The sequence below is a fragment of the Lepidochelys kempii genome, chromosome 17, assembly GCF_965140265.1.
Source record: "Lepidochelys kempii isolate rLepKem1 chromosome 17, rLepKem1.hap2, whole genome shotgun sequence".
Taxonomy (NCBI): domain Eukaryota; kingdom Metazoa; phylum Chordata; order Testudines; family Cheloniidae; genus Lepidochelys; species Lepidochelys kempii.
In genome coordinates, this window is record NC_133272.1 from 18,983,024 (window position 1) to 18,996,277 (window position 13,254).

At 45.3% G+C, this 13,254-nt stretch overlaps 1 protein-coding gene across 2 annotated transcripts in view; it reads left to right on the forward strand.

The window, feature by feature from the left end:
* Positions 1 to 11,239, forward strand: part of CUX1 (cut like homeobox 1) — a 402,959-nt gene extending 391,720 nt beyond the window's left edge. For both annotated transcript variants that reach the window (XM_073315649.1, XM_073315650.1), the window contains 3 exons: positions 2,346 to 2,426; positions 7,315 to 7,379; positions 8,649 to 11,239. In XM_073315649.1, coding sequence (XP_073171750.1) covers positions 2,346 to 2,426; positions 7,315 to 7,379; positions 8,649 to 8,709 — 207 coding nt within the window. In that variant the 3' untranslated portion in view covers positions 8,710 to 11,239. The remainder of the gene's footprint in view (positions 1 to 2,345; positions 2,427 to 7,314; positions 7,380 to 8,648) is intronic.
* The last annotated feature ends 2,015 nt before the right edge of the window (positions 11,240 to 13,254 follow it).

The window sequence follows — 13,254 nt, forward strand, 5'->3', positions numbered from 1 at the left end:
GTCAGCAGCTCAGGGACTAACTGTGAAACATCAGAAAACAGGGGAAACAAACTATTAACTGGGGAAAAACCAACCCGGTCCTTTGGTAAAGACAGGAGGGGCCTCTTGGGGCATCCTGAACTCCTAATGGCTTGTGTTTTTCTTCAGTATGAGGGCCAAGGGCTTCCCTCATTGGGCACAGCCCAAGTCAACACAGGGACTGTGAGGACTTCAAAGCACCAGGCTCCCTGCCCACTACCCCATTCCCCCTACTGCCCTCTCCAGATATGCTAGGTATTTAGTCAGGGGATCCGTGTAGCCAGTTCGCAGAGCCCTGCTCTTGGTTCCAAACCGTGTCTATGCTACAGTTGTACATGGACTGAGCACGCTTTCCCACAGTCTGCTCCTTCCACAGCCTCATGCCCGCTGCACTGGTTCTCCCTTCCTTTGGGTCCAAGGCTCTGCTGAGCACAAGGCAGGGGTTGGGCTATGCTGTATTATCAGCCTGTATTACTGGCTCTAAAACTGAATTATTTTTTGCATCTGTAGGTTTAAGCTAGACCTTTAAGGTAATGTTGGGGGGGAGAGGGTTGCAAGTGCATCTTAGTAAGAGGATTTTTGAGGAATTTTTTAAATGCAAATCTCTTCTCTGTCTCAGATTGGTGTAGGATTTTCAAGCTGAAGCGGCCTGACAGCACTGCAGAAGGTACCTGGTGCTGTGCATATTGTACAGAGTTCTTGCCAGCCCAGTACTTCAGTCTGCTCTTAGAAAGGGACTTCCGCAGCAGCAGCAGGGGATCACACTGGAATAAAGGGGACTAGGAGGAAACTTCCCTGAGGGCAGTTTATCCCATAAGAGCCATGCAGAGTTTTTTGCATCTTCCTTTGAAGTACTTGGTACTGATCTCTGTCAGAGAGGACACTGATCTAGATGGTCTAGTCTGGCACTTGCTATGTAAAGAGCACGTTTCAGCCAAGAACAGTTATTTTGCCTGTAATTTTTTCTTCTCATTGCTGCTGCTAATTAACAACATAGAATAAATTCACCTCCCTGAACCCAGGAGAAGGAAGGAGCAAAGGGGCTGGGAAGTTTGTGTAAATGCAAATACTGTGTCTAGGCTGAGCTCCTTAGAGACGTGTCTGAGCTGCTGGATCCAGATGCAAACTTCCCCAGAGTGTTCGGATCCGAGCTTTGCTACTGCAGATGTCAGGATGTGAAAGCCCCCTGAAATCATCACCTCCATTAGCTATACAGCAGCTGGAGTATGTGGGCAGGGCTTAAACTCGCAAGGCTCTGAGCACTCATCTCTATCTAGCAAAGCCCTTACGCACTTGCTTAACTTTCTCCATATGAGTAGTTTCATTGGGTACATCTACACAGCAATAAAAAAACCTTCAGCAGCGAGTCTCGGAGCCCAAATTGGATGACTCAGGCTTGCAAGGCTAAAAGTAGCAGTGTAGAGGTTGGGATTTGGGCTGGAGCCGGGGCTCTGAGCCTCTTCCCTCTTGCAGGGTTTCAGAGCCTGATCCCAAACATCTACACTACGCTCTTTAGCCCTGCAGCCTGAATCAGTTGACCAGGGTTCTGAGACTCGGAGACTTGGTGTGCAGACCTACCCATTGCTGCCAAAACCCTGAGCCTGCTGGGGCCAGAGAACTCAGCACCTTGCAGGACTGACCCGTTAATCATACCTTCCAGGTTCTGTTTTGTCTGTCTGAGCAGGTGTGTGGCGCATGCTGCCTGGGGTATAAAGCCACAAAATGAAACCTTGTTTAATGTACTCTGAGCACACAGGTTTAACGCACTGTTTACAGGTTTGGTAAGGCTGCTTGGATTTACGGAGAGAGGGGAATGAAGTGGGCCAGAGTGAGAAACAGAATGAGGCAATCAGGAGAATGATCTTCCTTGTCCAGGTACAAAGAATTGGTTACCTCTGAAACATGCAAGAAAGTTTTTAAAAGTAAACAACTTTAAACAAATATACGGTATTCTGGCTGGCTTGAATGGAACATGCCTCCTCTCAGGGTTCCAGTGGCTCAGACCTAGTTCAGATGCCTGCTCCACCACAGACCCTGTGTGACCCTGGGCAAGTGACTTGCTCTCTCCTGATGCCTCGCTTCCCCATCTGTAAAATGGGAATCAGAATCCTTCCTTTCTCCCCCCACTTGTCTGTCTTGTCCATTTAGACTGGAAGCTCTGTAGGGCAGGGACTGTCTCCTGCTGTGTGTGTTCTGCGCTTACCACGTTGGGGTCCTGAGCTCAGCTGGCGCCCCTCTAGTGGTTAATGTAACAATAAAAATAATGTGGCCAAAGTAATTTTGCTTTAACTGGGCTGAATCTGTTTCTCGTTCTGATCTTGCTGTAGGGGCGGCTGATCCTGTCCAGCAAGGCAGCTCGCACTGTTGCGTTTTTCTACACCCTCTTGCTGCATTGCCTGGTCTTCCTGGTAAGTGTTTAAGTCTAAAAGGGGAACTGATGACTGCTTACAATCATGGCCGGAAAATACCCCATAAAGTGCTCAGCTTTTCATTTTAAACCAGGAGACGTACTCTTGCCTCTTCCAAGTAAGTGTGTGATAGCTCATGCATCCGTGCACCAAAAGACACATAGCACAATGCACCCAAGGAGATGGGGAGACAGAGGCACCGAGGTGGGAAGTGACTCACCCAGGGTCACGGTGGGTAAGTGGCAGACCTGGGACTAGAACTCAGGTGTCTCTTGATACCTTTCCCTGATCTAGCTGTGAGGCCGCATTGTCTGTGAAAAGAAAAGGAGGACTTGTGGCACCTTAGAGACTAACCAATTTATTAGAGTATAAGCTTTCGTGAGGTACCTCTACACTGCAATAAAAGACCTGGGGCTGGCCTGGATCGGCGGGTTCAGGCTAAACATTGCACTGCAGATGTTCAGGCTCGGGCAGAAGCCTGGGCCCCAGCCCAGGCCCAAATGTTTACACTGCAATTCTAAGCCCTGCAGCTTGAGCCCTGCAAGCCTGAATCGAGTGACTCGGGCTCTGAGACTCAGTGCTGCAGGGTTTTTAGCGCAGTGTAGGCAACATACACATTTTGTTGACATGCTAGTCTCTTACTTCTCTGCTTTCAGATAGTTGCATAGGATTTAGCCCGATTTAAATGCAGGAGTCCTTGGGAGTTCCTACAACTTGACAGCATTAGGGCAAACCATCCACTCACCAGGGTTTTAAAGGCTTTTATTAATCTAGTCATTCAACATGAAGTTCAGAGTGTAAGAAATTTTAGAAATAAGAAATGTCCCTGTGACCCAACATGCTGGTCTACGTTTGGCTCACTGTGATCTCATCTTCCTGCTTTCTCATCACGCCCCCTTAATCTCTTCAGAAACAAATGGAGATGGTTCTTGAGCTCAGTTAGTCTCTGCTTTGCCTTTCTTGGCAATGTACTACAGTACCATCTTTGCCTTACACTCTGCAGGACACAGTTCTGCTAGTGAGTCCTACATTCCCCTAGCGTCGATACTTTTAGTTTCTAAACATTTACCAGTGTAAATACACTCCCACACATCTCTCCCTTTCATAATGTTAAAAGTCTTAATTAGGTCACTGCAATGTCTCCTCTTCCAGAGGGAATAATCTCCAATTCCATTGTGGGAAAAGTCCTATAGAACTTAAGTGTTAAAAACAACCTGGGTTTAAAATCCTGTAGAATTGTAAAAGTCCTATACAGGTGAATAGACCATGATCTCCTTTCTGTAGACAATTTAAAATTTAGATAATCCTATCGGGTTTAACAGAGAATTATATCCTGGCTATAGACTTCCATAGGTTGGTTTAAAACTTCTATAGAAAAGTTACCGGTCTCTAGAAATATCCCATAAAGGTGTCCCTGTCTAGTAGCTGTGTTGCTTTAGCCCCTATGAAAGCCGCTCACACGGTATTCCCCAGTACTAGCAAACATGACAGTGTTGTCATTGTATGCTGTTGTGTTTTGGACCAAGGCAATTCTCGGCTGCTTCGCGAGCAGCAAGCAGCCAACACGCAGTGTCTTAGCTGTGGCTATTTGGAATTCTGGCCCTCACTGCATAACTGCAAAGAAGTGATACTGATGTGCTTGCTACAGTCTTTTGGACCTTGGACTTATTTTGCCTTTTTTAATGCAGCTGTGCCCTGATCCAGTGATTTTTCCACAACAACCCCCCAATGTCTTCTGGCTGCTCTGTATTTCCAAAGGCAGGAAGCTGCAAACTGTGGATTTTCCTTTCCCAGTCGGTATGGCCCCAGTCCTGTGATCAGATCCAAGCCGGAAGCCCTGTTGACTTTAATGGGGCTCGGCATAGGCAGCCTCCTGTGAGGGTCAGTTTGCAGGGTATGGATGGAAAGTCCCAATATGATCCAATGGAGTTGGATGGCTGCCCACTCAGACCAGATAGATAAAGGCGGCCTCAATCTGGCAGTTCCCTTGTGCTCAGGGCTGTGTTCACAGCTGTCTTTTCCCCCATTTTGTGAATTTCAATTCCCCCTAATGTGGAGGCCTGCTGAATGGTATTTCTGGAATTACAGCATTTCCCCAGTGGCAGGATTGTGCTTCTGAGTTGCATAGGAAGTATCAGCAGCAGATGCCCAGGTCTCCAGCCTATATTTGTAGTGGCATTGGGCTTTTCAGTCTATCCTGGTTTAAAGTTTTATTTACAGAATTTCTGGGGCATTTATCTGTCATGGGAGGGAAAACTTATCAATGATTAAATGAGACAAGATGAAAGACAAACGAATGTTTCTACCCAGATTTTGTCAGAATAAAGCCAACCTGCAGTCATCTTGTGGGGAAGAAAGCAAAGAAATACCAAGTTAAGCTTCATTAACGTTTAAAATGTAACTGGAAACTATTAGGCATAGGAATTACATGGATGGAATAATCTCATTCTGTCTAAACATCACAAGACCAGAGCTGCAAAGCCATTGACACCAATGGCCTTTGGATCAGGCTCCAACTGCAGACACTTAACAATGGGCTGGATGATTCTGTCTGATCCACTTCTACCATCTGAGAAATGTTTTTCCTCTTAATCTAGAAACAGAGGCCTTCACCTCCCTCCATCTGGCTTCCTTTCCACAAATCTTTTCTTTCTTCTCCCTTTTGTGAATTTCAATTAACCCTAATTTGGAGGCCTGCTGAATGGTATTTGTGGAATTAGAGCATTTCCCCTGTGACAGGATAATACCTTCTTACAAGTCACGAAGGCATTAGCACATCAGCTTCAGCAGCAGATGTGGAGGTCTTCTGCCTGCATTTGCAGCCCCATTGTGCTTTTCGGTGAAGTCGATTGTAAAGTTTTATTTAAATCATTTCTCCACTCCACACTTATTATATGTGTAATATCAAAGATGGTCAACAGACCAGTGAGATGTACAACAGAGGCCACCATACCACCGCCCTCCTCTTCATTAATGGAAGCGAGGATGTATCTAGACCTACACGCCAACAAGCTAAACATTTCAGGAGATGGCACTTAAACGGAGGGATAGCTATTTTCAGAGGTACTGAGTAACCTAAGCTCCTATTGACTTCAGCTGGATTTGTGGGTGCTCAGCGCAGCTGAAAATCAGGTCTCTGGAGAGGCCTGCCATTTGCACATTACTTCTGTCGACGAGTTTAAAGAAGGGCAAAAAGGAATAGAGCCCTTCTTATTGACACAAAAGGCATCATTGTTTTAGCTTGAGAACTGCTCTTTAGCAGCTTACCCATTGGTTCAGTGAAAGGCACTGCATACACTTCTATGGCTCTGTGAGTGCTATAGTGAAAATCACTTTTCATTCATGGATTTTAGAACACACTACTAAGACGGGCAAGGTACAATATTCTGGTTTTATAGATGAGGGGAAACGAGGCTCGGTAAAGATAAGTTATTAGCTAGTGGTCTCAAAACAAGTCCATGGCAGAGCCAGAATCAGAGTCCAGGACTCCTGACTCCCAGTCCAGTTCCCGACCTGCTGGGCCATGCTGTCTCCCTATTGTTAATTTCACACTGCATCAATGGACCTGGACAGCCCTGTAGCCTCTTCTTCTGCTAACTCTCCAGTTTATCTCCATTCATGGATTTTAGACCTTCCCATTCCTGTAGTCTTATTTCCTCCCCTTTACGTTGCTCTGTTTGCAGAGACCCTCTGCACATTATAGGTTGCAAATTACAGCGTGCAAAACTAATTCAAATTTGGTAGGCAAAAGTCCTAAAACTCAAGGGAGGGGAAATTGAAGCTTCTGGTTCAGTTTTATTTTCTAAAAATTAACCCTCATATGTAATCATGTAGTATATTTAAATCTCTTAGTAGTGGTGGTAGTTCACAACTGTGTTCCAACCACACAGCTCTTCCTTAATGTGCTCTTTAATCATGTATTGAAAAATTTCATATTCTTGACCACATTGAAATCCATCCACTGGAACAGGGGCAGGCAAACTTTTTGGCCTGAGGGCCAGATCTGGGTATGGAAACTATATGGCAGGCTATGAATGCTCATGAAAGTGGGGGTGGGGTGCGGAAGGGGGTGAGGGCTCCGGGGTAGGGTTGGGGGGTGCAGGAGGGTGCTTCGGGATGAGACCAAGCTGGTTCAGAGGGCAGGAGGGGCATCAGGGCTGGGGCAGGCTCCGGGCAATGCTTACCTCAAGCAGCTCCCAGAAGCAGTGGCATGTTCCCGCTCTGGCTCCTACGCGGAAGCGTGGCCAGGCAGCTCTGTGCACTGCCCTGTCCACAGGCACCGCCCCTGTAGCTCCCATTGCTGTGGTTCCTGGCCAGTGGAAGCTGTGGGGGCGGCACTTGGGTTGGTGGCAGCGTACAGAGCCCCCTGGCTGCTCCTACGCACAGGAGCTTGAGGGGGGACATGCTGCTGCTTCCAGGAGCCACGCAGAGCAGGGCAAGCCCTGGACCCTGCTCCCTGGTGGGAGCTCGAGGGCTGGATTAAAACATCTGGAGGGCTGGATGCGGCCCTCCGGCCGTACACTGCCCACCCCCGCACTAGAACATACATAGTTTTATGGCTATGAAAAACCAAGAGACACGTGCATCCAAAGCATGCACTTACTATTCTACCCAGCCCCTTACTGTGTGCGTTTGATTGACTGGGGCAGACAGTTATTTCTTTAAGGCTGTAGCAAACATTTCTCTAACAGACATGGATGAATCAGACCCTGTGGTTATGTAAAGCAATACAGCATCACAGGGGGTTGGTCATCAAAGTCTGGTTGGTGGCTTATGCTAAGAGAAGTGAGATGCTGGTCACAGCTGCACTAATTTACTGAGCAGAAAGTAAATACAGGGGGCATCTCATTGCAATGGGAAACAGTTAACAGCATTTCTTATTTCCCAGGTACTCTACAAAACTGCTTGGAGTGAGAGCGTGGGAAGGGACTGCACTGCTTACTGTGCCAAGAAGTATGTATGAAAACAGAACAATTCAGTACAATCCAGATTTCAAAACAGTTACTGTCTTGAGAAGAGGAGCAACTTTGATTTAACCAAAGGAACACTTGGGCTTGCAATCACTTTCTAAACACACGGTCGCATTAAAGTGCAGTTCTGTTCTGAAAAACAGCACCTTATTTCAGCACATCAGTTAGTTCCCTGTGACTACTTTTAAGAGTCTTATCTACTATCTTTAGTATCGGAAGTAAAGGTTGACTCTTAATAGCCCTGCAAAGGCAAAACCAGTTCAGACAGAGCGAGCTGAATTTTGTTCCTTCTTGTGAACCAATAGAATTATTAAGTTCTAATCATGACACCTTTATCAGCAATCGCTAATAGGATTTTAGAGATGTAACCTAAGCCTTAATTTGGTGAGGAGGACATTTTGCTGGTGAAGATGCACAAGAATAAAACAATACAGGCTCAGCTTGCTGGAGGGACTGTTTTACTCATTAGAACTGCAAACCTTTAAGACAATAAACATGGAAGCCTGCTGTACCATATCTACACGGGCTTACGGAGCAGAACACCAGTTTTGAAATTAGCTGCAGAATGACAAATACCTGAGAGATCGATTAATTTGGAGACCAATATTTTCAGAAGCTGAGGGCCTAATCCTGCAACATCCATGTGCACAAGTAATCCTCTCGCGTAAATGAGGGTGGAATAAAGCTTGGTGAAGATTTTCAGCCACAACTTTTTTTCCACTGAAAAATGTAGATTCAGATTAACTGAAACACGGGGAAATTGTGTTTAATCCACCAAATGGTTCTGGTTAAAAATCCCCACAAAATAAAAATGTGCTATTTTTAAACTACTTTGTTTCAAAATGTACCTTCCATTTTTTCAGTATTCAAAAAAAAAATTAAACACAACATTGTTTTGAGTCGAATGAAACATTTTAAACTGAAATAAGCTTTTTTCCAGTTTGCCAAAAAAATTTCATTTGGGGTCAATCCAAAATGGGTTTTTTCCCCCCAATTTTTTCAGAATGGCTAGCAAAACAAAACAACAATCAGTTGCTCCAGATGTGAGTAAAGACATCCAGATCAGGTCCCATGATTTGTTTTCAGCTGCTCTGACTAACTCATAGGGATTTCCTGGTGGTGTGAGCGAGACTATGGTCCTGATTATGATAGGTGTTGTTGGAAGGGCAGTCTGGCTTCATACTGATTTCAGTGTGTATTGGGTCTTGCCGTGGAACTTGTGCTGATTCATTATTTAACTTGTTCTTTTCAGGTATGCTGATCACTTGCACAAGTTCCATGAGAATGGAGACAATGGCGATATGTGGCAGTGAAGGCTGGAATCGAGGCTCTTCACATCCCCAGGGATTGTTAATTCCATCAGTAGCATTTGGCTGCACTTGTTCCCATGTTTTCTGTCCCTGCTGTGACCATTGTGCACAGACAGCTGCTTGACTTGAACTTTCTAAGATTACCTTTGTGCTTTGTAAGATGGAGAAGCAGTGATCCCTTCCCCACTCTGACACTTGTAGGTTAGAAGCAGCAATGATGGAGTGTCGTTTTGCAAAACATAAGTGTAAGGAAGCAGATTCCATCTGGAATCGTAGAAATTCTGTGTATTCCCTTGGGTGATGGTGTCTGAAGCTTTAGGAATCTCCAAAGTAACTTGGGGAGAGTTCATCCTCATTTCATTTAGATTTGCTTTACAAACCTGTAGGAGGTAGGGAACTGTTCTGTTGAAAGCTAACATCTTCATGTAGCTTTTGAGGGCTGGGGAACAGGGTGGGACCCTACTTTGATGTAAGCACCACCTCGTAACCTCTTTGAAGTCCAACACACTAGCCTGGCTAAACCTCCCATGAAATAGGGAAAACTGACCCCTTGAAATTAGTGGCTTTTACAATGGCCTTGTATTTAAAAAATTTGTTCATGCTCTAGCAAATTCTTGAGTGATCAAAGACTACAGATTTTACTGGACTTTGAAATGGCTTGTTGCAAGAGCCTACAATAAATTGTCTTACCCTTTGTGAGGTCAGTCATCCAGAGACAGGAAAACACTGTATTTCTTATTGAATTAAGATCTTGTTCAGCTCTGTATGTAATCTAATGTGCATTTCTTGAGGCCTCTGAGAGTGCTGTCGAGTAAAAGCTGACAGGCTTTTCTATTGGCATTATTGAACTGGAGACTGACTTACACTTGAAATGGACTCGATGTTTAGGATTTAATTGGCGTGAGGGAAGTGTGGCTAATAAGCATGGAGCTCATTGGAAGTGCAGTGGGCACTCTCGGATAATAGAAATGTTTCTGCTTTGCTGCAAAGGATGTGTTAGCACAGTGCAAGATGTCTGATGGGCAAACTTGCTTGCATTGCAGCCTGGTGGGTAAGTGTCTGACCCTTCTGGGCTACTTTTCAGCTTGAATGAGTTAATTGTTGACCGTGGGTTATTTGGGGGGAAATCTGACTGCTCTGCTAATAAAAGTCATTGATTTAGTTGGGGGAAAGAAAATACTTGGTAAGCTGATTTATATAGAGCTTGTAAATTCCTACTAGGATTCCACGTTCCTGCAAGGTGCTGAGCACCTTCCACTTCTATTGACTGCAGTGATCATTGAAAGTACTCAGTAGCATGCCAGATCAGGCCCTTACTCTATAGTTAATAGTACGGTCCATTCTTGCTCAGTTAAAATCCCCATTCTAGGCCACAAGACTGTTGTTGCCTTATGGTTAATATTGCATAGCAAACCACACGCATGTGTTAGTAAGTGTGGTTGTATAAATAGAATACGCAATCAGTGATAAGACTTTCCATATGCCATGAGCAATGAAGATCTATTTATAGTTGCTCAGCCTGTAGAAAACAGTAAAATACTAATTGCAATGAAGATGATAATACACAAGGACCAATCAGCCCCTGTCTATACAGAGAGGTTCAAGAAGACTCAGGGCTTGTCTAGGGGAGAGAAATCTGCCCTGGATGTGATAACAATGTGGCTAGATGAGGGATTTGTAGCAGTGTAATGGTGGAAAATGGGATGTGCACCAGTAAATTACTAGTGTAAATCCTGTTTTACATTGCAGTGACTCTACTGGGGATTTACCCCCTTCACAGCAGCACAAAAATAAAATAAAAATAGACGGGGCCGAAGTATTGGTGTGTTTGTTAAAATGAACGGGACTCTCTAAACTGAACAGGCCGTTGCTTCTTATGAAGCTGCAGCATTTTGTTTGTTGTCACTATTTCCTCTCTTTGAATAACTCAGTGATAAGTCTTGCGTCTCAGAGATTATGATCAAAACACAGCCAATTTTCCATAGATTTGTATCCAGCTCAGGTCTGTGCTGCTGCTTCAAAGTAATGTTTATCAGCATTTTTAAGAGGAAGGCAACTTTATCTGAAAGGACAATCTCTCCAGCTTTCGAGAGATTATGCCCCATCTCTCTCAGGGCCTGATTACGTGTGGTGCAGAGCACCTTCCAACTCGCATTGATTTCAGGGGCAGCAAATGGGGCTCGGCCCTTGCAAGATTGGGAACGTAAAGTAGACGTGAGCTCTCAAAGACCAGAGCAAGTTATGGGTGCTTTTCACATCCAAAAAGATAATGATCTTTATATATGGAATAAATAGGTGTTTTGCTGTCCTTGCTAAAAGAGCAATCTTGGTAAGAATGGGACATTTGCTAGGCTAGTTTCTTTTAGGTTTCATAGGGAAAGTCAGGCTTACTTTATTTAGATGCTATATTGCGTGTATTAGAATTGCAAAACATGCTTAGAAATTGGCACATGTAATCTTCCATAAATGATTTAAAATAGATATTATTGAGCTATGCAAGACGTGATCAAATAAACCTAGACATGCATCAAGACTGATTTGCCTTTGTGGTTCTGTTTTTTACAAGCAAGAAGCATCCCAGTTCAATTCCCAGCTACAGGAGGACAAAATTTGCAGTTAGTTTTAGAAATCCAATCCGACAGCTAAAGTAACTGTTTGAGGTCTTGCACAGTCGGAAGGAGCAGCATCTCCAGCCCTGTAAGGCAGCTTTGGTCCCTGCTGTGTGAGGATCAGGGCCACCTGCAGTTGAGATGAAATATTCTTTGCTAGGTATAAATAGGAAGGAGAAAATACTCTACTACGGAGGGGGTAGGACCATTGCTGAATACCCTCAGTGCCCAGGGATGAGTAGGCTCTGCCCCTCACAAGATTCAAGCCCAAATGCTGTTCTGGTTCCTCCTGTCATGCAGATGGCCAGGCTGAAAAACCAGCAGTCTCTGTGTTGGTTTCATTCCCTGGCCATTGCCAACAGTGGTTCCTGTGGGGAATGAGAAACTATTGTGTTTATATTTTAAAACAAGACCTTCAGACAGGTTTGAGGGGTCAAGGATTATTTTTTTTAATTAAAAAAACACCCTCAAACCAGTTCTATTTGCTTTTCTTAATTTTGGTGGTGATTTTCCCTCTAATTTTCCTTTCATCCATGACCAAGCACCGATTTTACACTTCAGCCATTTACATGCACATCTCCCCATGTATTTGTATCAAATGAACATGGGCAGCCTCCAGCTCTCTGGGGATGGCAGGAACACTCACATCTTGTTGTGGCACTTTAGACAGTGTTATCTGATGGGGATTAAAAGGGAACAAGGAGGGAGAGACACTGGCTCTCTGCACAGGTCCAGAGGCGGGCAGGCTTCTTACAAATGAGTAGAGTGACCTTTTTTACCTGTTGCATTCCAAGGGCTAATAAAATGGCCAGTTTCAGATGGAATTGTTTGCTCCTAGTTCTCCTCCTATTGTGTCTTGCAGCCTATTTTGGTCACCTCCCCATACAAATACATTCCCACGGCCTCTTTGTGTTGAATGAGTTGTCACAGGCGGAGCTGAAAAGGGAAATGTTTGATGGGATGATCATGAGTAAGGCTAGGATTTAGTCATGGAATCCGTGACTTCTGCCCTGGGTGCTGCAGGGTCCCGCAGCGGCAGGGAGCTGTGAGGTACCCCTGCCGCCTAAGACAATAAGGTCCCCAAACTCCCAGCCGCTGTGGGTGGCAGGGGGGATCCCCGGCTGCCACTGCCAGTCGCAGGGAATTTTGCAGCTCCCCACGCCACGGAGGGCAGGGGGACCCTGCAGCCCCAGCTGCAGGGGTAGGGGGCTGGAGCTCCCCGCCACCCTGCATCTTTATCATGGATATTTTTAGTAAAAGTCAGGGGCAGGTCATTGGCTTCCGTTAATTTTCCTTTATTGCCCGTGACTTTTACTAAGAATATCAGGTGACAAAATCTTAGCCTCCTTCATGAGACTAGAGTTTGACTTGTGATCATCAGCTTCCAACCCTGTTTTCTTCTCAGTGGGGTTTTGTTTTAGAGGTTGCACCTCAGAACTACAAGACAGTGCTTCCAACACCCACAGGGGCTCAAAGGAAAGGGGAGGAAAGTGAACACCTGCCAGCTCCATGTCTCCTTCCTTCGTATCCCCTCTACCTTTACCAGCCCCCACCCCCCAGGCCTTTTAAGCTAAGCAACTGACTTAGGAGCTGTAAACCAGCTCTCGACAGCAGCAGTGCACAGTTCCTGCTGAAAGAAGTGTCGTTTTTCTTCGGAAGTTCCACCGGCAGAAGTAATTCTGCTACACTGATGTAAAGTCAGTGACGCTGCCTTCACACGGCCGTTACAGAACAGAACCCAGCCCCCCATGTTGATACTCCTTTCCCTACTCTTCTCTCTCAGCCTTCTGTTGGGAGCTACTTTGCATCACCGAACGATACATTACATAAATCTCCAGCTCTCCATAAGGAAAGCAACATGCCATTCTAATAAGCCAGGGAGAGGCATCCATTTGTCATCCATCGGTGACTTCTCTGCCATCAGCCTTCAAGCACCTCT